This window comes from Pygoscelis adeliae, unplaced genomic scaffold (assembly GCF_000699105.1).
Source record: "Pygoscelis adeliae isolate BGI_AS28 unplaced genomic scaffold, ASM69910v1 Scaffold57, whole genome shotgun sequence".
Taxonomy (NCBI): Eukaryota; Metazoa; Chordata; class Aves; order Sphenisciformes; family Spheniscidae; genus Pygoscelis; species Pygoscelis adeliae.
In genome coordinates this window covers 15,606,121-15,632,218 of record NW_008825615.1, presented here as the reverse complement: position 1 = coordinate 15,632,218, position 26,098 = coordinate 15,606,121, and the positions used below count along the sequence as shown (strand labels likewise).

Genomic DNA, 26,098 nt, shown 5'->3' with positions numbered 1-26,098 from the left:
TGAAAGGGTTGTCAAGCATTGGAACAGGCTGCCCAGGGAAGTGGTTGTGTCACCATCCCTGGAAGTATTTAAAAGACGTGTAGATGTGGTGCTTGGGGACATGGTTTAGTGGTGGAATTGGCAGTGCTAGGTTAATGGTTGGACTTGATGATCTTAAGGGTCTTTTCCAACCTAAATGATTCTATGATTCTGTGAATTTTCTTTCAGTTTTGTAAATGTTGCTGCACTGTCCCCAGCACTACATGACACTGAGGGAAAAACAGCCAGTACTCTTAATTGTTGTTTAAAAGCAGTACTTGTAGAAGTGCGTTTTTTCAAGAGATTCTAGTCATGATGTTTTTGCTTTCTGAATTACTGTTGTAGGTGTTTCATACAATCTTGGTGAGAAAAAACAAATTACACAATTACGTTTGAAAAAACAATTTTACAGTGTGATCTGTAGGTACTGGGACTGGCCATCATATTCATCAAAATAAAGGAAGGTATGTTCAGTGCAACATCTTACTATAGTCTCAGTTATGACAGGCCCAAACATAATTGTCTTCTCTACAATACTTTAAAACCCATTGATAGGTCTACTAGTTGCTTGCTTATATTCTCAGCTCATTCTATTAAGCTTGTTTAGAGTAGAATTGAATAATATTAAAAAGTGACTTCAAGATCTCTTAGCTAGCTTGTATACCACGTCAGGGGAAAGAAAGTGTTTTGTGATGAGATCAAGGAGAGTTGTGGAGTTTGTGGTTACTTAGTGCAAGCAAGCAGGCACCTATTAAAGGGTCATATTATGAGATAAACTTAAATGTAGATTTTTTTTTTTTTAATGTGGTAATGTTCTTTCGTCACTTAGTAATCCTTCAAGTTTACTGATGAGTAGCAAGCATATTGTTTCCGTTCTGCTATCTTATTCTTGCTCCTGAAATTTTTTATGTCTGCCTATTTACAGAATTGGTAAAAAGCAGTTTTCCTAAATAAAGGTTTTCCTTCATTATTTATGAATAAACCCACTGAGGATCACTCTTCAGTGAATAACGCAAGAATAAAAAAAAAAAATCCTTAATTGTTTTCAGTATCTTACATTGTGACAAGGATTACAAAATACAACTTTTCCATCAATGATAATTTATTTCCTGCATACGGCTTATCTTAGACAAAGTAAAAGGTGAGATTTGTCTTTTCATGGGGTCAAGCAATTCTTCAGTGACTTCACTAAAAACAGTGAACGGTGAACTCTCAAATCCAAAAAGAAACTGGAATTGGAATTAAATGAAAAAAAAGTTGTTGCTGTCAGATGGATTCCAGCAAAATCTAAATGAACTTCATAAGATTGCTGTAGTTGTTTTATCGTATGATGAAATGAGATTGCTTTAAAAATATACGACTATACTGAATGAGGGTAAGATAGCGTATTGGTGCCAAGATAAGGACATCTGTTGGTATGTTTTGTCCAATATCACAGTGTTGGCATTCCCCCTTTTCTAGTGTGGAGGATAACAAAGAGGATGACAAAATGGCTGATCTCCTGTCGGATTTCCAGCAGCAGTTAACTCTTCAGGAATCTTCAGTCAAACTTTGTCAGCCTGAGGTTGATGTCAGCCAGACCCATATCTCAGGTATGAGTTAATTTATAGAATTTATAGAGATGGTTCACTCTATTAAAACATTTGTGTCCTTCATTCTAAAGCCACCTTTAAAGAAATGGACACAATATCTCTTTATTTACTTTTATAGTTAGATACAAAGGAAAAAAGGTCATCAACTAGCTAAACAGATCTTTTTCTCCTACGTGATTTTGTCTTTATCACATAAGCTTTTCCACGTAGTACTACTACTAAGAATTTTTCAGGATCAGAGTCATACTTAAAGATAGCAACTTCTATGAACAGACTTGCTGAAGTAAGTGTATTCCAGTTTTCCTTCCAGTTAACGTTTGAAAAAGTGAAATGTGGGGTTTTTTGTTTTGGTTTGCAAATATTTATTGCAGTTCTTAAGTGCAAATAAGAGACAATTGTTCTGTGAAGAATATGCATCCTTGCATTTCCTGTTTTCTTCTGATTGTGTATCAGATTTTTACAACAAATATGTTTTCAGGTTCAGCAAGACTATATAACACAGCTAGAAAGGCTTTTGAAGGTTAATGATTTTCAGTGCTTCAGTTCTAGGACAGTCATCCTGAGACTTCCTTATGAGATCTAAATTGTAGAGAGTGTATATAAGCTATGAACTCTCTTAAAATCAGACGCCTCTAAAGCGTGTGTGTTTTGCATCTAGAATTATCAGTTGCTCTTGGAAATCTTGGCCTGATCTCCTCTGTTCTGCTCAAGGAAGGAAAAGAAAATAAACGTAGCAAGCTGTTCAACTCAAAACGTAAAGAAAACAGGCTTTTTTTTTTTTTAACAGCTGTGGCATTGTACCCTTGGGAAAGTATCTTTTCTTTTTTTTGCCAGTAAAGTCAAGATGTTGTAGACATTACTATAAAATGATCTCAGGAGATGTCTCTTTTGAGTAGCAATCTTAGTATCTTTCTAGTTTTATTTTCTGCCTTCCTGCCAGTCCTGTGTTAAAGTATCTTGTTTACCGACTCTTTTATAGCGGAATGAAAACTGTTAAAATCATGATGATCATTCTACACTTCAGAAATTAGTAGGCTGGAAAGGATCCGCCTTGGTCATCACAGTAGTACAATAGTCACAGACCTCGGCAGCCCAAGGAAAACTGCAACAATGTGAAGCAGCGGATTTGGCTGAATTGATTTCTTGTGTTCCGTTTTACATTTTATTGACGTTCATAATCTTAGAATAGTGGTTAACCCTTAGTACAGGACAGGGTCAGACCTCTGCTGTGTAACTGACATACTGAATATATTTACTTTCCCTCCCTAGTATATGAGCAATTTTTCATGGTAGTTTTTTTTATCTTTTACACAAGTAAAGCTTAGGACCAAGATAGCATTCTTCACCACAAATACTGTAATATTTTTCCTACAGAGTGTGCCCAGTATCTGAAGCAAAGTGTCTTAACAATCCCTAGTTTACTAGAAACTTAGAAACATGGATGATAATGTAGATAATCAAAGGCTTTGGCTGACTGATGACTATCAGAATGGAAGATGTATACCTGTTAGCACCAGTAAGAGATTTTTAAGCCTTTGTATCTCCCATTCTCCAAGACACTAAGAGTTCACATACTGAAGAGCTCATAAGTTGCCAGAGACTGTTTTGTACCTTGTAGCAGTAATCTGCACAAATTTTGTTTATACTGGATCATTAATTCAATGGTTGCAAATACAGGCAATATAGCAAATTTATGACTTCTCAATAATAAAATATAGAATTATGTCAGATTCATGAAACGAGATGTGTGTTAAATGAATACAGAAACTGGTGCCCAGTGAGGTGTATGTACTTTTTATCATGTTAGTATTCCAAAATGTGAAACTTAAGTTTCATCAGATTTTATAGGGAAAAGAGTCTTGTTGGATTTGTGGGAGTGCATTGACGCAGTTTTTTAAGAAGCATGTTTTTTTGCTAAAAATCAGAATTCTGTTAAATTGCAGTCTCTACCATGGTATTTACAGCTAGTTGCTGTTTAATGTACCTTTGTGCTGCTCAGCTATTTTCTCCATTTGATCTCAAAGCAGTTATACTGAGTGAAATCATCAAGTCTCATGTGTATGTGGTGTATGTGTACATACCACTGTATGTGGTATATACAGTTCAAGCCATAGGCTCTGGAAAGCAGCAGTAGTTGAAAATAAATGACTTGTAATTCCTGATGGTATAAGATTAGTAAATAAGATTATACCCAACAGAAACAATAGAGAAAACTTAGGGAGGCAGAAAGTTATTATAAAGAATTATATAGATAGAAAGTTATTATAAAGAATTATACAGGGCTTTCTCGCTGAAATTTTAAAGCTAGGAAAATAATCATATGATCTTTTAGTGCTTTGATGAGGATTCTGTCATTATCTTGTATGACATTAGAAAACGTCTTTCAACACAACAATGCTGTGTGATACCATTTTCAATCACTGGACCTGTACCACAAAATATAGAGGGATATCATATCAATTCATAGTGCATAGTTTGTTCTTAGGACCTCCTATCCAATACTGAACCTGACCTGAGCTTATTTAGCTTATCAGGCAAAAGCAGTATGCTTTGAGGTAATGTTACACACTAGGTCAGTTTGAAGAATCATAGAATCATAGAATCATTAAGGTTGGAAAAGACCCTTAAGATCATCAAGTCCAACACCACCATGCCCACTAAACCATGTCCCTAAGCACCACATCTACCCGTCTTTTAAATACTTCCAGGGATGGTGACTCAACCACTTCCCTGGGCAGCCTGTTCCAATGTTTAACCACTCTTTCAGTAAAGAAATTTTTCCTCACATCCAATCTAAACCTCCCTTGGCACAACTTGAGGCCGTTTCCTCTCGTCCTATCGCTAGTTCCTGGGAGAAGAGATTGACACCCACCTCGCTACAGCCTCCTTTCAGGTAGTCGTAGAGCGCGATAAGGTCTCCCCTGAGCCTCCTCTTCTCCAGACTGCTTTGCAGGCACTGTGGATGTACAATGTATATGTGGAATTTTTGGTATAACACCTTACAGTTGCGGATATTTGTAGTCTAAAACTATGTTTTATCCTGTCATCTTACCATAATGCACTTTCAGCTCTTGATTTTTGTTCTTTTGTTATGTGACTTTTTTCTAATGTATAGTGACTTTTTTAATTATTTTTTTTTTTCCCTGGCATCTGGCTACAATGGGAAAAAGGATTTTTTATGGGAAGTCAGAACTTCAGTAATGGTCAAACCTGGAATTACAGATAACCTGTTGATTTACAGGTTACCATCTAACAAGGATTTCTTTTCTCTTTGCAGTGTTGCCTATGGAAGTACTAATGTACATTTTCCGATGGGTGGTTTCGAGTGACTTGGACCTAAGATCATTAGAGCAATTATCTCTTGTTTGTCGAGGATTTTACATTTGCGCCAGGTATTGTAGCTAAGTTATCTAGAGTGAAGTTTTTCTCTGCTCTAAGGAAGAAAAAAGAGTTTTTTTACACTCAAGCATATGTAAACAGTATGTAGAGGTGGATAATAAATCCATAGAGCAAAATTGCCTGTGTTGGAAAGGTGGCTTTTTTTTTTTTTTTTTTTTTATTTTTAGGCTGCTAAATCGTACATGTAGGACTGTGTCCTGCTTTTTCTTCTCATGTTATGCTCCTCACAGTGCTGATCAGCTTTTTGAATACACCACTAGATGGTGTGTTAGGTAGATGACTTCACTGTAATAAAAAATGTTGCTGAAAGTCTTACTTGCTCTACCTTGTTTGAAAGTCAAAGTTGCAAGGTCTCCAAAATAACGTCTGTTGTGTTGCCATCCTCGTATGGCCACACAGAGAAGTGCCAGGCTGCTGCAATGTTGTTGTTCTGTACTTGGCTGAAAATGGCATTGTGTTGTTGAATTTCACTGGGAGGAGGAAGTGGCTTTCAAACGCTCCAGGATTAAGTAAATTAGTCGATGATTTTAAATTACGAGCTATTGTTGTTCACAAAAGTTTCTTTCAGTTGCATCCAAACTAAATAATGGAGCATGTTACTTCGATATATAAAAGCTAAACAAGGTTTGCAGGAAAGTTATGGGGTTTCCTTTTTTCTCATTTTCACTAGAGATCCTGAAATCTGGCATCAAGTCTGTTTGAAAATATGGGGCAGGAGCTGCAATAAACTTGTTCCATATGCCTCTTGGAGGGACATGTTTTTGGAAAGGCCTCGCACTCGATTTGATGGTAAGGTGTACTTTTGGAAACAGTTTTGTTTTTTTTACTGCATGTAACCGTGACAGAAGTGATCAGGTGGGTTTGATGTTTATGACATTGCTGTTAGACCTAATCTGAATTTGTTTGGGCTTTTGAATCTGTAGAATATCTGTAAAGAGAAGGGAAGAGTGCAAGGGATGAAAATAAAAACTTTCATGTATTTAAGTAACAAAAGTAAACTCAAAAGTTTTAGATTATTGTTTTTTTCATCTTAAATATTTTATGTACTTAGTTTTTGTTTGTATACTTATATCCTCCTTTCCTGTAGGTGTATATATCAGCAAGACAAAATACATACGTCAAGGAGAACAATCTCTTGATGGTTTCTATAGAGCGTGGCACCAAGTGGAATATTACAGGTAGAACTGTAGTACAATGAGTGAGTGAAATGTTTCTCTCTCTTAAGCTCTTTAAATCCAGCCCTTGATATCGCAAACATTAATCATTCTGTAAAACTCAAGGGAACTACTACAGTGTGTAAAGCTATGTATATTTTTTGGGAATAGGTCTTGAGAAATAGAATTTATTATGGTAATTAGAGATGGGCTTAGAAACACGTTTCATCCTCAGTTATACCATTTCATGTGGATAAAACTTAAACAGTAAAACAACAGTAATACTCGTCCACAGATTTCTTTCCCTGAATCACTTCTGCTTTGCATTTCTGATATAATAACTGTTTTCAGCGAAGGGAAAACACGTGATTATGCGAGAATTGTCTCTTAACTTATTTGTAACCAATTGTAAATAATCAAGAGGCTGGGCTTTCTCAACTTGCTGTAAATACCTTGCCATTTGTTTCCTCAGCCTGTTTTTCTGCTGTTCTTCATCTTGCTTTTCCCAGCATTTATTGTTCCATTCTGCGGTCCCTTCCAAGGCTGGAAACTGTTACTAGAAATCAATGGATCTCATGGCTATTTCTATAGTCTCACAAACATCAGCACAGTATCTGAGTACTGTAAAAATTGATCAGATCCCAGAACCTGAAAAGGTTCATATGACATTGTCCATTCTGTACTGATACTGTAATTAAGATTTTGTTGCATTTGTCTCAATCGATGCTAGGAATGGAGAAGCCTACTTGAGGTCAGTTTTGATTCCAAAGTAGCCTTCTTGCTTTGATTAGAGGTGACAAAACTCCTGAACTTCTGCCCTTTTTCGTAACTCTTCATAACTTGATCTGCAAAACTCTCTTTTGATTTCTGATCTCTTTTTTCCTGTGTCTTCAAATCCTATTACTTACTAAGTTCTGTATCCTGGGAAACATCCTGTGATTTAAAAAAAAAAACACAACAGAAAAAGGATGTTTTCTAGGTTTGTATTCTGTAATTATATTTTTGCAGGTATTTGAGATTCTTTCCAGATGGTCAAGTTATGATGCTAACAACTCCTGAAGATCCTCAATCTATAGTTCCTCGCTTACGGACTAAAAATACAAGGTTACTGAAATGAAATATTTGGCTCTACAGTTTTCATCTTGCTTTTACCTGGCAATTTCTATTTACTTTTGTGTTGGATTCTCTATCCTGGCTTAGCAAAACGAGTAAAAATACAATGTTATTTATATTGTGTTACAGATGTTTATAGTTCTCTTCTGAGAACTACAAAAAATTTTGGTCTTTATGCGAAGATGTCTTTTCATTTTAAGGTCCTCATATTGTAATTAGATTTCCTTTGCGGGTAATGTGATTTTTAAATTTTTAAAGGAAGTAGATGGAAGAATACATGCTATTAGCTTGGTGGTTTTAGAATCCTTTTAAAGATACTATTTTGTGATTCACTGCCTTCTCACACTTCCTTCACTGTTTGAAGGAAAGTGAAGATTTTGGTGGGATATGACTAAATTATTGCTTGATTTCTTTTTGAAGCTTGCACAAACTTGTTAAAAACACAGAAAATCGTTTGCAACTTCAGAACAGGTTTGAGCTATTCACCAGAAGTCTGAAAGTATTTAGCAGTAGGCTAGGTAGAACTGACTAACTGATCTTTACTGTCCTATCTGGGAAAATTAAGAGCAACCTTCCAAAATGTTTTCATCATTTCATTTCATTAATGAGCCTGGTACTTTACTAAATAGAAATAAAAAATAGTTTCCTTGATGATGATATGCAGTCAGTCTTCTTTTCATTGCTGATATTTGTATTATAAGTACATCACTCTCTTGAGACAGAGAATATTTTTATGTCCTTGACACTATCCGCCTCTTAACCTTCCAGAACGGACGCAATCTTGCTTGGCCATTATCGCCTTTCCCAGGAAACAGACAATCAAACCAAAGTATTTGCTGTAATAATGAAGAAAAAGGAAGAGGTAGGTAGCAAAATAGAATAGAGGAAAAATAGTTTAAGGAGGAGCTTTTTAGTAAGTTTTTTCTCAGACTGAATAATTTTAATTGCACCTGAAGATTTGCAATACACCAGAGGATTAAAAAATGAATTTCATTTTTTAAATGGTTTAAAAATAAAATATAAATAAGCATGGTGATTTATCTTACCTTTTTTCCCCCAAATCTGTAATAATCTTTTTATTAAGACAGATAAATATCTGGTTCACATTTGAGCAAGGGTTCTCCCCCTTAGGCTTAATTGCCATTTGTGGTGCTATTAGGTAGTTTGATAACAAACATTGTTAACAAACAGGAGGGAAGGATGAAGAGGTCATTTTCTGAGATGAGTTTTGACTGTGTGCAGTTATGTTCCACAGCATTAAATAAAACTAAATAAGCAGTATTCATTAATTGAACTCTGAATGATTTGGTCAACTTATTTACATCACAAAATTTTCTGATTAGCAAAGTGTCTGATTAACAAAGAGAAACTTGTGACGTGTTAGAAGTGTTACGTTACTTTACAGTGAGTTTGCATAGTTTGGGTGGTGTCCTCCACGCTTTTCTTACTTTCTGTGGAAACTTCTTCTATAATTAACATCTAAATTGATGTATTTTCAAGGAATACCAGTGCTTGCTTTTAAGCGTGAAGGGTTTACAAACTGTCCTCACAGTTACTTAGGCCTCAGGATAACTAGTTGCACAATGTGTTCTTTGTAGGTTGTGAAACTTCTTTTCTTTTTGTGCAGAAACCAATTGACTACCACAAATACAGGTATTTCCGCCGTGTTCCTGCACAAGAAACAGATCACAGTTTTCATGTAGGACTACAGTTGTGCTCCAGTGGGCGCCAGAGGTTCAACAAACTTGTTTGGATACATCATTCTTGTCACATAACTTACAAGTAAGTGCGTGGGGAATAAGATCAAAGAAGGATACTTAACCATCAAAACACAGGTGACATTAATTTGTCCAGTACTAAGTACAGAAGATGTAAAGACTGTGAGACTTAACGAGGCTTTTACAAAATGTCCTGAAAACAGTAACTGGTCCCAATTTGACATATCGTAATGAACTTTTACTTTAAGAAATCCCAAGATTTTAGTAACTTTTTGTAATGGTATGGGAAGTTTCCTAAGTAGTAGAACTGCAGTATTTTAGCCATTTAAAGGATTTATGCACAGTGTTTGATTTCAGAACTGAATCAGGGTGTGGAAAACATATAATCTTTAAGGTATATTTCTTTTCCTCTGTGGATCTGCAAGCTAGAAATGTCTGCACCCATCATGTAAGAACTGTAACGCTTACAAACTATATAATCCAGCAGTGCAAAATATGGGCATGTGATCAGCTGTTCTCATCACTAACCAGGCAAGAGCCATGGCCACTGTTCTTGCACCTGAGACTCTAAATTACTGGCAAGTTGGCTGTCCAGATGTTTGATGTTGGCATTTGGGGTGGATTTAGACCTTGTCTTCCAGTCGTCTTAATCTCTGTATTCAGTGTTTTTATAGGGACGTAGCTCAGCTATTGAGCTGTAAGTATATAAAATCTAGGAAGTAAAGTACTGGTGGTTGGGAGTATAGGTAACTTCCATAAACAGAAAAATTGCTTTTATAAAACCTAATATTTTCATACTTGATTTATGAAGAAGTGGCAATATCACAGGCATTCTTTTCAGCATGAAGTTTGTGTACTGCTCAGGTTCTGCTGTACCTCTCAGTATGGTGCTGTCCTTTTGAAACTAGAATAAAGATGAGTATAAAACACAGCTAGGAAGATGTATGCTTTTTGTCACTGATGTTCAGAAATACTTGGGTTTCTTCTTTTTAAAGTTTTGTAAATGTACAAGTTTTTGCTGTCACTCTGTGTTCTGAATTCCGGGTTCTATGTGAAACAAAGGGGATTTTTTACTTCAGTATTAATATGGTGACTTGAGTGACATCCTGCGCTGTTTCAAGTGTTGGAGCTAATAATAAGAATGGAAGGGGAAAGTGGCTTCTTGGATATTAAAATAGAAGTCTATTCTACGTAGTGTGATTCAGCCAACATTCAAATGCTTGCAGAACAAGGCAGTATGAAAGACGCTTACATTCCAGCTGTAGTTTGGTGCACACACTGTACTGTGGAACATGATTGCATTATTGAGGGACTTAAACAGCAACTTGTGTCTAATTTAACTTTTACAATGCTCTTTGCAGATCGACTGGTGAGACAGCTGTTACTACTTTCGACATTGACAAAATGTACACCCCTTTGTTCTTTGCACGAGTGAAGAGTTTTACTGCATTTTCAGAAAAGCCGCTCTAAGAAACACTTTTTCCCTTCACAACTCTTGCATGAATAAAAGGTTGTAGCTAATGAGCACTTAAGTTATAAATGTGTATATATTTGGAACATTTTAAAATTCTGGGGAATTTTTTGAAGGCAGTATGTTCTATTTGATTATGAATGGCTGGGGTTTGGTTTTGAGATCAAGCTTATAAATATTAAACACCTTTACTTTGTGACAAGAATTTGATAACACAGTTTTGTTGTTTGTTTTGTGGTTTGTTTGGTTTTTTTAAAACAGATTTTATAAATCAGTCTGCTTAAAATGTGAGTCTTCATCTGCCTGGACACTGGTTTGTCCAAAAGGAATTGTTATAGGAAAATCTCACTGTCCATGGGACAGTGGTCTCTGGTGAAGGCTTGAAATGTGAAGGGGAGAAAGTTGTCTTATATCTGTTAAACTGTGTGACTTAAAAGAAGTTCAAATAAATGTTTTCTTTAAATTAAACTTATTTTGTTTGCCTTTAAGATCTGGCATTTTGTCACCATCAACCTTAAGAAAAAACAATCAAGGGCAAGCAAGCATGAAGTATAAAATTTAACCGCAGAGGTACATCCCCACCAATGCAGTGATGTCAGTTGGTCATAAATGTAATTTGATCTTGATAGAAGTTCAGTGGAGTCTGCCTTCTCAACAGGATGGGCATGAAGGGGAGAGGGATACGGTCAGGGAGTTGTTCTCTTGTACCGTAGGACGAGTTTGCAGGGTGCGTGGCTCCGCTTGGGAAGTGTCACAGTGCAATGGTGAAATGCTGGTGTGTACTGCTTGTGCACTGGCTAGGTCAGAATGCACAGGTAAGCAGGGCTCACTTGGATGTGATTGTAATGTGTTATAACCCTTCATCTAACCTTGCTACAGATGCTGTGAACCCTTTGAGCATTTGTTGTACTAAGATAAATTTTGAGGCTGCTGTAGATGTTCAGGTGCTGTGTACTGCTAATCATGAAGTGTACCTTGAGGTTTGGTGCAGGTACTGTACGCTGCTTCTCCTGCATATATCGCTTGGGCGTGTACTGCAGACACTGTAATGCGGCTTATTATATATGTATCTTGGATTCTGAAAGAAATGAAGCTTTTTAGTGTAGTTTTTTAAAGCCACTTTGCATAATTTACCTTTGAACATCTCGTTTCAAAATACTGACCTGGACTTGAGGACTAAAATGTGAAAGCTGTGGAAAGAACTATACTTGTTCCATAATTTATAAAGTGTATCTTTGCAAGGAGCTACATGATTAAAAATACATCAATAAATCATGATTTTGAACATGCAATCCCTTGCAATTTCTTATTTTGCCAAGAAATCATTATTTTCTACAGTTAAAGATGATTAGTTAGGAGTTACCTTGCGTAAACTACATGCTAGGCAAGATTGACAGGTAGAGTTAACCTCTTAATGACTTTTTATTATACTACTTACAGGTTATCTGAGAAAAGTAGAGAAGCTTTCAGGTACATGAGTTCTGAATAAAGATGCATATATCTGAAACTTCATGCTTTTTCTAGCAAGTCTAATAAGACTCTGCCCACAACCCTTCTTCGGCTTATGTCCTTAGGCTGCAGTTGCACTATTACTTCATACAACAGAATGTTTCATGAAGCATGTATTGTGTTCTCATTGCTGAAGGGAAAAACGATTGCTTAGAATATCAGCTTCATGTTTTGAAATATTGCCAAGTTTGTAAACAGGGAAAGATGTAAGTTACCTACACTTTTGTTGAGGCTGAAAGATAAAGATCTGACTCTGCCTGCTGAGAAATGTCAAAAGTTTTTGTCACAAGAATCAGAAGATGATACGGATTATTTGTTTAGGTATAGTTTTGTCCAGTAATCAAGTTGGATGTAATAGAAGAGCCTTTCAATTTAAAGCTCTTTTCATACCAAGACTTACCTGCTTCTTCTGAGCTTTTGTTTTTTCTTGCCTTGGCCATGTGTTTGAAATACACTCTGGGCGTAAAGGAAAGGCTAGCTAATGTCCTGTTATAAATTGAGTTGTTGATTCAACAGAAGTCTCAGGCAATGATTATTTTAAGATTATATGAAATACTCCTTCACCAGGAAAATTATGTGAGCCTTCTATCCGTGAGACTGAGCTGTGATTAATATGCTTGTTCCTCTGCATTTAGTGGTATAAGAAAGTCGAGCTAGTTTTGTCTTTTGACATGGTTTATCAGCAGATACTATTACTGTCTGTTCACGTGCAGCTATTAAAATAGTACGTGTTTCAGCAAAGAAATGGGTGACTAGTTGCTCTTCCTTCATTCTATCTAGTGATATCAATAGTCCAAGGCTTTAATTGCTAGAGGCTCTATGTTCTTATAATTTAGTTATATTGTCCTTTTAATTAGCATATAAAGACATTAGTTGGTATAACTAGTTTACTGCTGGGAAATTGTCCTTTACTAATTACATTAGTAACTTGAATAAAAGAATAAGCTATACACCTATGCAGTCCTTTTTCCCAAGAGTTTTTATTGTATGGGTTGAGACAAGTTCACTTACAAAAACAGAAGGAGGGTTACAAGAGGTGACAGAAAAATGGTTCTTGGAGCTGTAGATCTCTTCTATGCATTGGATTAAAGACAGCAGAGTGGACAGTTTTGTGGAGAGCAGATGCTCAGATGATCAAATGTTACACTGATTTGATTCAGTCTAATTGGAGATTAGCACCAGTTAAACCTTTGTGTGCAATGCTGGGCTGTAGATGAGGGGAGGAAGTAGAGACAGTGTGATTCAGCGCTCTGAGCAAAGGACCAGCAGTAGACACTTTCCAAATGCCAAGTTCAGCTCCTGATTCAGTCGGTAACCGTGAGCCAAGCTGGTCAGAATTTCAAAAGCAGGTGGTGTTTACACAAGGTTTTTTGTTTAAAGAAAGAAAACAATAGAGTCCGTTTGGTTTTTTTTAATCCAAGAAAATTCCCCTGGAATGTGTGTCAGTGTATTTGGAAACTTCTGTCGATGTTAAAATGGCTGAACTATTGAGGTGCTTTTCAGTTTTGTCTTTTCTACTGTCCAAGATAAGAAAAACATAAAAGCTTATATACATTTGCAAAACAGTTTGGATTTCAGAAATTAATGTTACTTATGTTATTTAGTATTGATAGCACCTGTAAAGAAATCAAAGGCTTCCATTTGATAGTCACTCAGTTTGGATTCAAGCTTTGTGCTTTATGCTAAGACTAGCAGCTTTCTTAGTAAAATGACTTGCATAATTGTTTGCTTAAAAGGAACAGTTGGTGCTTTGCCTTACCTCTGTCTCGTCCAGAGTATAGTTCCCGAGTCCTTAAAATAGTTCTTAAAACCACAAGTCCTAGATAATGTTGGCTGAAACAAAGGATTTGGAAGAGAAACTAGAGTCTGTTATAGAATGGAACTTTTTGGGATGTATAGAAGTGGCATTTTCTCTTGGATAAAACTGCTTTCAGCTCTGGTAGCGTAGCCCATTTGAAAGGGTCCAGGACCGCCATGCTGACGTGTACCTACCTTTCAAGGCAGTAAGAGACAGGTGTTAAAATTACAGTATAGTGTGATTTTTATGGAACACATTCAGAGTATGAATAGAAAAAAAAATCATAAAACATGACTGCTTCTGAAGACAATATTCCTGCATCTATTAGGATTGACACAGCCTTCCTACTTTGGCAACTGCAGGTATTCTGACATCTTTTGAAGATGTCTGTAGCACGCTTATTAATGCAGCCTCAGAATGCTCTATGAGAAATAGCTGGATATGATGCAGAGCTAAGAAAAGTAAGACTAGTAAATCCTGCCAAATTAAGTTATTCTTTAATGTGGAAAGCCAAGATGAGTAGACATTTTTCCACACATGTTGTTTGTGAATGAATGAATTTTCCCTTGAGAAGATATGTACAAACACTGGGACCCCTACATGTTTCCATGCTAAATTTACACCCGAAGTAAATACCTTTTCATTAATTCCACTTCCATAATGGTAAGAGATTGCTAAAGTTGCTAAAACAGAAGTTCTGCCTGGTTTACTTGGCAAACTTTTTTTTGCAAAGGAATTTGCTTGATTGATTTTGTTTGTTTGTTTTAAAATTTTTTTCCCTCAACGTAGCGCTACCCCTGCAGGTTGTTGCAGCTTAGTAATAAACAAGAGCTCCCGGGTGCGACTGCCTGATGTGTGTTTACTGGTACCAATGCACAACGTTGCTGTTCTGCCATTAGGTAGCATGCCACAGTTTGAAGTTTTCCTTTGTACTTAATAAACTAAGTGTATTTATTTTTCTTTTTTTTTTATTTAAAATTTGAGAAAATTACAGGAAAAATAGAGAAAATGCAGTAAGCAATAGTTTAGCATTACGTTTAGCCTGCCAAGTGTCCAGCTCCTTAGGTTTCTGCACTAGTAAGACGTCCACGATAACACAACTGAATGGGAATAAACAGAAAGGACGGTTCTTCAAAGGGATTTTAAGTATCAGAATCTCAAGAGTGGAGCCTTCGGGCCCGAGTTTGCTTCCCAGACTCCAGGAGGACGGCCTCCAAATGGGATCTGGAGCAGCCAATATGTGAAATGGGAACATCCTTATATGACGAAGGATGATGCACTGAAAAGAAGTGTGTCTTAACCGCTGCCACTTGGAGAGCATATGTTCCCAAAGCAGTGGTCATCGTTTCAGTCCCTGCCCTGCTCTGAACGTTTCTGTTCAGAGTCCAGGCTTGCTAGGGAGAGGTGGTTGGCCCCGGCCAGGGCCAGGCAGACATGCTTCTGGGGGGTTTTGGTCATCCTGTCCTGCAGTATGTATAATGAATCTATTTGTTGTAGAACAGCTTTAATTAGGAAGACTGAATGTCTCCCCAGAAACCCTATAAAACTGGTAAACATGGATGTGAATGCAGTACCTCAGCCAGAGGAGAGAGGTGAACCCATGAGCTGGAAGTGTGTTTACCTTCTATGTGGATCTCCCCCAAACTTTGACGTTGCATCGCCCACTGTCATTGGGAAGCAAAAAGGAGCAATCCTTTCTCATATTTTTAAGATACTGCAGGGGTGTCTCACTGCAAGGGGAGTTCAGGAAGCTCCTTCCTACACTGCTAAGAAATTGGGTTTAGGTCTGGTATGTCACACTTCAATGCTTATTAACCTGGGTTGGCCAATTAAGATATGTTTATCGGGACGTTAATTTTTATCAGCTCTCAGTTGCACATTAGAAGAAAAGAAAAAAGTACAAAAAATTGATCCTTTTTCTCCTCTTTTCCCTAAAGCCCAGTGTCCTTGCCTCCTGGCTCGAACTGTGGTCACACAAACAGCTGACTTTTTTTTTTAAGACAACTGGGGGAGCAGACACCTTGGGGCTGATGGCAAATGGGATTCAGTGGCTTAGTGCAGAGGCAAAGGCACAAATCTCTTCATATTGTAAAGGAAATTTGATAAACATGTATGAAAGTAATAATCAGTTACAATCGGCTTTCATTAAAAGTGTATGTGTCAGGGGTTTTAGGGTTTTTTTTTCCTAGCTGATCTATCCCAATGGCTGTGGCATCTTCTCCAAGAGCAGCAGTGCTGGAGATCAAAACGTAGACAGAGCTTCATCTTTTTGCCACTGTGTCTGACACGATGTGCAGAATGAAAATGCTCGGTCCTGGGCCACCTGACGGCTGCACCAGCACCCGCAGAGCTGGCTCTGCACCTGCTGGGGATTGCTGACCTGCGCTCGGCAACCTGCATGTACAGAAAGGGCCAGCTGCACGAGGAGCTACTTAGCGGAAACTGTATTTAAGCTAAATGTAATTGTTCTTTTTCCAGCACAGTTAAATCGTTCCCTGTACAGATTAATGTAGGGATGGGTATCATCAACCTGATTGCTCATCAAAAGCTTTTCCATTTTCTTTTTATAGTAAGCAATGTTAACTCACAACTTGTTTCAGGTGAATCCTTCTTCCCACACCTCACTGATTTTTTTGGGGTGGGGGGGTATACCCAAGGAATATTATACAACCTTGAAGACGACCTTTGAAATTCAGGGTACTTCCACAACTTCTGTACTTTGGTTTCAGTAAAAATCAATGAAGAGGTCTTTAATTTGTTTTGGATAATGTGCCATCTGCCTTAAACGACAAACATGAATATAGCGGGTTGGTTCAGTGCTCCCTGGAAATTTAATCACATGGTTGAGTACCCTTAAACTCACCTTGCGTACAGATATTAGTAATTGACAGTGTCTAGACAGATGGTGATCTGGAAAGTAAAGTCTGGGAAAAATAAACTTACAGATATTAAAGTCAGCTGCATTTCCCAGTGGTAATAAAGTGGGAAGATTGGGGGTTTAACTTTCATAGCAGCCGACAAAACAGCTGCCAGCAGTTTTGTTTGGAACCTGCTCCCTCTTTAAGAAGTGTGCCTTTTTAAACATTTCACATAAAAACCCACCACAGACTGTAGAACCTGAAAAACCACCACAAAAAGTAATCTGATGATAAGATGAATATTTGGGTATGTGCAACGCAGTCAATCAAGTTTTTCTTCTTTCCTCTTGAAGGACTCTAAATTAGAGTCTTCTATGAGACTAAAATCATACCGTGTATCATCAGCATGTGCTTACTGTTGTTCACAAGAATAAAAAAAATAACGATGGGGCGCACTGTTGATCAGCTGGTGATCACTGAGCTTCAGCACAGCAGCATTCCTGATCATCTTATGCTAAAATTGCATTTCTGCTTCTCGTCGGGCCTGGAAGATGGTTTGCTATAGAACAATTGTAACCTAAACAAAGTTTAAACTTACGGCATATGAACAGAGAACGGATTACTGTTACCCTGGTTTTACAGTCAAGCCTGAGTTAAGGTTTTCTAACAGATCTAAGAGAACTAGTTGCTGCGCTCTCCTCCAATTTAGTGCTCTTTGCCCCGCTGTAGTACTTCACGACTACTAAAATACCGAGGTATTAGAGTGATGAAAGGTTGAAAGTGTGGATAAAAGTAGGAGTCTGCAAGTTTTTCAGGAGCCCTCGTGTTTCAGAAATGTGCAGAACATGCCTACTGGTTTGGGCAGCGTCTGTATGGCTAAATGCAGGGTGGGCTGAAGCATGGTGACGCAAACTACGTCCTTCTACGCTACTTGGCCTGGGGACCAAGCAGCCGCGCAGTTGTGGGGACAGCCCAAATGGTGGGGCTCACTCTCTTGCTGCGCGAGAGTCCGGGCTGTTTTCGGGAGGACACTGGCTGACCCGTCTCCCTGGCACTGGCTGTATGCCTTCATCATGAGGTATTTGGGGTTAATGATGGAGAACCTGGCCAGGCAATCCTAACTGTAGCTATGCCCAAACCACCCACATTTCACATAGAAGTGATCCTGGCCTGCACGAAGATGTGTGTGAGCTTAAGCTTTCTCTCATTTTGCTCTGAAGCTTTCCTGAAGCCCAGGCCTGGGAGCAGGCTTGATTCCTTGAACAGGCAAGGGCCAGAGAGAGAGAAAGACTTTTGTTTCCGAATCAGAGGAAGAGTTATGTTGTGGTTACACAGGTAGAGCCGATCATGTGTAGTTCCAAGTTCCCGCAAGTCTGCGCCTACTAAATACATGCAGCTAGCCTGCACGGTTAGGATAAGGTAAAACAGGACTTTTACTCCCTTGCTGTAAATCTGCATTTATCAACAGAACTAGGACGGGATAACAGCTGGTAAAGTTACAGTCATCATGGAGACGAAGAGACTATTTTGATCAAAAAAAGACCACGTTATATAGCTTACCTGGATAATAACAACTACCTGCAGCAGCAAATATGCCTGTGCTGTCCTCACCCTCCAGTGAACTGGCATCAAAGCCTGCCTGGATTCCAAGGCCTATGACTGCTGCAGGTCGATTTTTAGCCGGTTCCCTAATGAAATGAAGTATTAAGCAGTCATCTTGTCAGCCTGACATTTTCCACCAATAACTTTTGAACTCCCTGACCAGTTTCCAAGTAAATTTGACAGAGGGACCAAAGATTCAATTATACCAAGTTCTGATGGGTTTGATGAAAGTAGGCGATGGGTGGAAAGAGACACTGCTAGTATCTCCATGGAGAGAAAGCCTGCCATATGATGTCTATTTTCAGGTTTTATATCATCACAAATTATCTTTATAGTACTTCAATAGTTTTTTATACTGTTCCATTATTAGACCCCAAAGAATTGACGAGGGAGAGTGGCAGAGGAAGCCAAGCCCCAGCTTCACAATTTCTGCCATGTAAGACCATGGTTTTAATCAAGTAGGTAGAAGTTCTGAACAAGTTTTTTTAAGTGAAACTAATCTCCAAGAGTAAGTGTGGAAAAATGTAAATCCACTCTGTGCAATGACAGGAGGGAGGGAGGAGGCTGTCTGGAATTTGGGACACCATATTCCCAGGATGAAGGAGTGATCAGGCTTGGAGGAGAGTAGCCATACACTGCCTGAGGGGGTGTGGGTGGCCAAGAGAGACCCGTTAAAAGGATCTACTTAGGAAAACTTTAAGCTTCTTGCTGCATAATGAGGTTTTCTTCTCTTACTGGAACAGGGCTTCCAAGAGACCATTTAAAAATACTGAAGCACTCCCTTGGTGCCTGGGAGGGACTTTTTGAGAAAGCATTAGTTTTACAGGAAAGAGCAAATCACACGCTTTATCACGGGGTCATGCAAGATCAGGGAACACAGAAGGACAACCCAGCGGGGAGGCTGAGTGCTACCTGTTGACAGCAAGATGCCTCATCTCCGCTGTATGGAGAGTCTGCAGCCTCACCAAGCAGCCGAAGCCACTGCAGCCTGGCTGCTGCATGCCGTGGAGCAGCACTCTCTCCCTTCTGCAGCCAGGAAGGCCACAGATGTGTTTTTGAGCAGGCTTCTCATGCAAATCATGGTTATGGAGAATAGTTTCATCTGGCTGAAGGCAAACCTTTCTTCCTTACATTCGGCAGCAGTGCTGTGTGTAAAGGAGTTAACAGTGAACATGGTAATTTAACAAAGTCAGGCAAACCTCCTCTGCTCCCAAAAGAAGGGGTCCTCAAAGCACTGGGAGAGAGCAGGGTTAAGCTGTACATGAGATAGTATCTTTGAGGGAGCATTTTCTGGAAGTTCACGAGAGGAGGCTGGCGCATGACAAGAGTTTTAGTATCATTGCAATGAAGTACTCAGTGAGTGCCTTGTCCAAATGCTTCAGTTAAGTTAGAACTTGTCAAGTCACACCAGAACCCCCTGTTAAATTAGCTGTACAACTATTATTAACTAATGAGCTATAAAGTAAAAATAAAACCAGAACATACCTCACTTCAACTGGAGGGAGAAACTTTCCTCTGCCCATTCCTAGTGGTGGGTTGTCCTGTTGGCCAAGAGGAGGAGAGGAGAGCAGGTTACCTGCAGCTCAATAGCCTGCTGGGTGATGCTCTTCAGATGAGCTTTGTGTGTTTCACTGCACTGATCTACCACTCCCAGTAATTTCAGTGGCACGATGGTGGTCTGCGCAGGTGATCCTGTGCTCTGCCATGAATCCCCCATCATCAGGGAGCAGCCATACCTGCTGCGCTTGCTGAGGCTTTCCTCTGGGTCACTGCCTCCGAGCACCAAGCGCCTTGTGGCAAAGGGACCCCCGACCCACCCCGGGCTGCACGAGTGGGAGAGGGAAAACGAGAAGCAATCCCCCAATGCAGACAGCACCCCCCTGCCTGGATGGGGCTGGTGCTTTCCCTAACCCATCTGTACGAAGAGCAACAGCTCTGAGTTTCCATTTCTCCAGGGGTGGCTCTTGGCACGTAAGTGGGACCTCTGGGAAGTTCAGTCCTTCTTGGTGGGGTGATTTAGTGCATATAAGTGTGGTAAGGTCAGGGCAGGATTACAGTCTGGCCTGAAGTTTTCTTCTTAGCACATACAAAGACCAATAAGGATCAATGACTCCAGTGGAGTAAACTGGCAAGACAACATCAATTTACTTTTTATTTTAACTCACTTTGGCCAGGGTCTGTTTGTTCATCCTATATTTCACCAACCCCAAGGCCGGACACTCATTCTTTTTTCTCCTGCCCTCCTCCTGCCCCAGACTTTCCTCTGAGCACAAGAGTTAGTGGGTCTCCAGTCACGCCATTTACACATGTACCACCTTGTGCTATCATTCCCGGCCTCTCAGACAGGGAATCTTATTCCTCTCTGCAGGGAATCAGGGAAGTCCAGAGGCAATGAATGTGAATGTGAATCACCCCTGTGTGTTGCTGCTTTTACTGTCAGCTTGGAGGGCCCTGCCTCCAGGCATCCTGCTCTGCCCAGGGCCATTGCTGGAGGCCTGGGCTGAAGATCATGGTTTCCTCCTGTCTTTGCTGTGACTTGAGCAGAGGAAATCTGGATATTTGGCAAACAGCTTTTCATGACACCCAATGTTTACAGTATCCACAGACATTAGGTTGGTCACAGCTGTTCATGTGGCAGCCGTTACTCATTGCCGTAGGTTCCTGAGTCCAGTATAAGGTTGGGATGCCACCAGCTCACCTTGCTGCCCGTAGGTGCCAGGGGAGAGGCTGCAGACATGGGGAAAGCAGCATGTCATTGCCCCTCCACTCCTCACCTGGCGTTTGGGGCAGGAGAAGGCCCCACCAGCTGGTTCCCGCCATGTCCTGGCAGGGACATTCTGCTGGGGGCAAAGGGCTGAGGGACCTGATCCTGCCACAGACATTTGATCTCCTCTAGAAGCAAAAAGGAGCTGGATGCCCAGTTGCCGTATGGCTTTGGCCTTTGCTTAACAGTTTCCACCAGGCACAGAAAGCAACAAGCAAAGAAGACAGTCTCGTGCTGTGGTTTGTATTATTTATGACTATCTGTCTTTAGAAGAGCAAATAGATTGGGCAACCCTTGGTAACAGAAGACTTAAACCACGCCACAACTGCCAAATGATGTGAAGTTTGAATCTTGATGTAACTGGTTTTGAGAAATGAAAAACACTCGTCTGAGATAAGCCCTCCAAAGCAGTTTTGCTTTCTCAGTTGCTAACTGGAAACAGAAGGAATGAGCTCAGAGTGAAAAGCTGGCCAAAGACCTGGCTTGCCCTGTCCTCTGAAGAGACTGTGCCTGAGGAACTACTTGTCATACAAGCAATCTTGTGTTGCTCACAGAAATCACATAATCCAACAAGGAGAGCAAAGGATGCTTGTGGCATTCAGATTGCTGCTGCTGCTGCCTGCAGAGCCACCAAGGCTGTGTCCTGCTGCCCCAGGGTGTTCCTAGCATGTCAGGCCTTTGGATACTTTCCAGATGTGCCACATGGTACACAGCTAATTCAAGCAGAAGCATCTGGAGACTGCAACTGTCTGGTATGAGAACAGCTACGGCTGATCCTAAATGTTCCCAGAATCACAGAATAGCTGAGGTTTCAGTCCACCTCACTGTCCACTTAGCAAGCCCATACTTCATCAGCTTGTCTGTGAGGATATTATGGAAGACGGTGCTGAACACCTGGCTAAAGTCAAAATAAAAAACATCCACTGCTTTCCCCTCGTCCACTAAGCCACTCATCTCATTGTAGAAGGCTATCGGGTTGGCTAAGCACAATTTCCCCTTCATAAATCCATGCTGACTCCTCCCGATCACTTTTTAGTCTTCCATGTATTTGCAAACAGTTTCCAGGAGGATTTTCTCCACCACCTTCACAGATTTCGAGGTGGGGCTGGCCAGCGTGTAGTTCCCCAGGTCTTCCTTCTTGTTCTCCTTGAAAGCAGGAGTGACATTGCTTTCTTCCAGTCTTCAGGAAACTTTCCCAATCACCATGACCTTTCAAAGATTGTTGAGAGTGACCTCGCAATGACACCTGACAGCTCCCTCAGCACTCATGGGTGCATCCCATCAGGGCCCATGGACTTACGTATGTTGGGTTTGTTTAAGTGTTCCCTAACCCAGTTCTCCTGCATCGACGGTGAGTCCTCCTTGCTCCAGGAGGTGAGCAATGTTGGTGAAGTTTACCTCGTGACAGACAGAAACCCCATAGTGCCTGGGGACTGCAGCACCTCAGGGAGAAGGGGCACTGTATTGAATCAGGACCAGTTTGCATAGCTTGCACAGGAGCCAGGTCCAAACTGCTTAGGGTGTTCAGATGTGCAACGTTAATATCTTATTCACGCTCTGCTTTGATTACTGATTGCATCTATTTTTACTCTGACACCAGCAGACTTCCTTCATTTTTTCTTCTTAAATTACTGCGCCACCTTCCCATCCTCCTCTGCCTCCCCTGGGTCCCCACGCCAGTCGCTACCCTGCCATGTAAAGCCTGTTCCTGGCACAGACAGGCCATATCCCTGCTGAGATCCACCACAGGGACCACTTCTACATTTTGCTTGCAATAAAGTAAAACAGATTAGATGGTCCCATTCTAACTCCTTGACCATAATTACTTAAAAAGCCCAAATGACTACACTGAGGGGAAGCGGAGCAAAATTCCCAGGAGTACCTGACACATGGATTAGTAAATCTCCCAAAGGCCACGTGGAAGGAAAAGCTTTATACGATTACTCAGAGTGTATCCCCTAAAGCTTCCTCAGTTGGAGTCCTTTCCACCACCAGCAGTTTGACACACTTGTTTCATTTAAAAATATAGAGAATGCATTTAGGACCATATTTTAGAAAATGGTCCATAACCTTGCAGTTTATATAAAACCGTTTATAGCCTCAGTCTGCCAATGGGCAGGGGCTTTGTGCAAGGGGTTGAAAATGAAAACATCTGGCTGTGCTCTGTCTGACCTGCAATTCTTCTCACATGCAAAGGTAGAGGCCCCGGGGAGAGGGAGGCCAGAAGAAACACAGGGTATGTGCCCACCGCTGAAGAGATGTGGGTCAAATCCCTGTTCTGCCTTCTCATCTCCCCATTGGTATGACCGATACAGAAGCATTTCCCCTTCTCACAATGACAATCTGAGGATAAATACACTAAAAAATGGAGGTGTCCAGCTGCTGCCTTGTATTATTAAGATAGCTCCTTCTGATTATATGTCTAGATTTCATCTTTAAATGCTGCATGAGTCAAAAAAAAACCCCATAAAAGCTGTGTTTCTGTAAGATACAGTCTGGCTACTGTATCATTCTGAGCAACATTGCTGTGGTTCTCTGATGGCCTTATAAATAAAAATATTTGCTTCAGAGCAAGCGCAGGGATTACTCCCAAAGAATTACGCCTTAAATATTGAGGCCGGTGCTTTCAGAGCTAAGATCTTGGGAAAGCAGCGAGTGTAGACCATCCATGCCTTGTAGGGATATTTGCATAAGCTTTGGCAGTAGCTACAGCCATCTGAAACACCGATAAGCCAGAACAAAACATTTTGCCTGTGTAATCATCCACATCCTGACCTCCTTGCATCTCTGCTGCCTTCCTAATATTTTACTGCAGCTGTGCCTTGCAGAAAACCATTTTCTGCAGCAGAGAATAAGGTTACAGAGTCGCCTATGCGTGGATCCTCACATACCAATTGGTGTTTCTTAATGAAGCTACCCTGAATAACCTCAGTGTTCAGTATATTTTCTTAAAATTGCAGAGGATAATGCATCTAGTGCCATCTTTCACCTCTGATTCTTATCACTGCCCAATTGGGCACAATACCTTAAAGCTGGTTAAAAGAGGCTTAAAGCAGCGACATACATACATTTCTTTTCACATATCCCAAATATGTTGCAAAAAGTCATTGTTGCGAAGGTCGGAGCTGGGATTGGTATCTTCATATTTTGAGCCAAACGGATATAAATTTGGCACTATATTGACCCACCATGCTGATTGTACCAAAAGTGGAGGGAGTTGCTGCCAGCACAGAAGTCACTGCAAGAACATGAAAAGGTCAAACTGCCCCTGGCAGCTTGTAAGTCTGGAACGCCTTTCTGCGTTTAACCTTAGAAAAATCATGAAGTCTTAGTTTCCTCCTTTTTGAAAAGGAATAACCTGTCCTCCTCGATCCTGAAACGTGTTCCTCTCGGAAACATACTGGGCGCGATGAATGGGGGCTGGGGGTCCCCCCAAACTGCGGGACAGTCCTGGGTGCGCAGGATTATAAGCATGGGAGCTGTGAGAAGGCACGGCCCTGCTACGGCAGGCAGCTGCTGAGTGGAGCTACACTCGCAGGAATAGGTTTCATTTGGGAAACCTTTTGGTTCAGACTTAAAGGCAAACCAACAAAAAGCTTCCTGCTTCTCAGGCAGGAAGACAGGTTTGGTAGTAATTGTCTTTTAGGGAGGTTTGGTAGTAATAGTCCTTTAGGAAGCCTGTGAAACTCAGTAACTGGATGCTACCCATCTTCAGAAGACTTGAAGAAATGGTTGATCTGCAGGAAAGAAAATCAGACATGAGGAAAAAAATGCTATCAGTTGGGATTGGGACGATGAAGCCGTGGAACAGGTTATAGGATCGGTTATCAAATCCGCTTTGCTGAAAGCTTTTGAAAACGGAGGAAGGGGTTGGTGAGTGTAAAGGGAACTGATGGTACTTCGGTGCGGGATCAACATCTGAGGAGCCTCCCAGCCACACATCTGTATGGTACCATTGCTGAAAGGCGATGCTGGCAGTGGTGCAGCAGAGAGGTAATGAATTCAGAGGAAAGGCGAGATGAGACAGAGCAGAATGGCAGCGGGCAGGGTCCATGCCCTGCGCGGTCCCTCGCTGGTGCGACCGGTTTGGCAGTCGCAGAGGAATCTCAGCTATGGGACACACAGCCCCGGGGGACCTGTCTGTCCCTCGTCCTGCAGCTCACCTCCTGAAGCACAAGTGCTTACGGCTCCTATTGATTCCCCTTTTTCTGTCTTAGACGTGGAGGTTGTTATTACCCTTCATCAAAATTGCCTTCTCCGAGTTACTGATCTGAAGATTCATCATAAAACACACAAGGTTTGGTATTAGCGTGGGAGTAACTCACAGATTAAATAAAAGTTTGGTGAACTGACCTTCACATACAACAGCGGACTGTCATTTTGTGATCTATGTTTAGATTTTTTCCACATAAAACAAATCACTACACATCCCCTATTTCACAAATTGCAATAAACATTTTGAAACACTCTATAAATATAATTTGTTCTGGTCTTGTAAATGTCTCTGAACTCCACCCTTCACAATGAGAGTGATTTCCCTAGTAAATAATATATTCCAAAGTCTTTTTAAAAAAAAGGGAATCTAAAAAGATGAAAACAAGCAAAAAAAAAAAAAAAGATGAATGATAAGACTGAACTTGTTTGATGGACACAAGACACACCACAATCTGAGGTACTGTGAAGTTTTTATTGCCACTTGTTTCATAATACTGTCCTCCCAGACTCATCCCAATAAAAGGTTTATTTTGCCTCAGACCACCAGGGCATGGCTTGCTCCGCAGGCAGGGCAGGGCAGCCCATGGAGCCAAGGCTCTCTACTTTCGTGGTGGTTAAAGGAACCAGCCATGAAATGTGGCTCCAGTCAGCTCCCTCAGCCCTTCCTTGCAGAGGTGGCAGCGGGGACGTGTGTCAGTGCCTCCCTCTGCGGGGTGAGGGCCAGTGGCCCCTGAAACCCAGTCCAGAGAGCAGTATAGGCTAGTCATGCAGGAAAGTCTTGCAGATGTGAATTACGGGAAAAGATAAAGGAATCTTTGCCAAAGGTCTCTGAGCTGGCCACTAAATTCATGCAAGAAAAATCATATTTGGCACCCTACTTTTTTTAA

The 26,098-nt window shown here is 40.5% G+C and overlaps 1 protein-coding gene across 1 annotated transcript in view; it reads left to right on the top strand.

Annotated features, from left to right (window-relative positions):
- FBXO9 (F-box protein 9) overlaps positions 1–11,757 on the top strand; it is a 19,125-nt gene extending 7,368 nt beyond the window's left edge. The window contains exons 6-13 of the mRNA XM_009333185.1: positions 1,480–1,610; positions 4,888–5,002; positions 5,680–5,798; positions 6,097–6,187; positions 7,172–7,267; positions 8,045–8,138; positions 8,904–9,058; positions 10,356–11,757. Coding sequence (XP_009331460.1) covers positions 1,480–1,610; positions 4,888–5,002; positions 5,680–5,798; positions 6,097–6,187; positions 7,172–7,267; positions 8,045–8,138; positions 8,904–9,058; positions 10,356–10,464 — 910 coding nt within the window. The 3' untranslated portion in view covers positions 10,465–11,757. The remainder of the gene's footprint in view (positions 1–1,479; positions 1,611–4,887; positions 5,003–5,679; positions 5,799–6,096; positions 6,188–7,171; positions 7,268–8,044; positions 8,139–8,903; positions 9,059–10,355) is intronic.
- Positions 11,758–26,098: the final 14,341 nt, after the last annotated feature.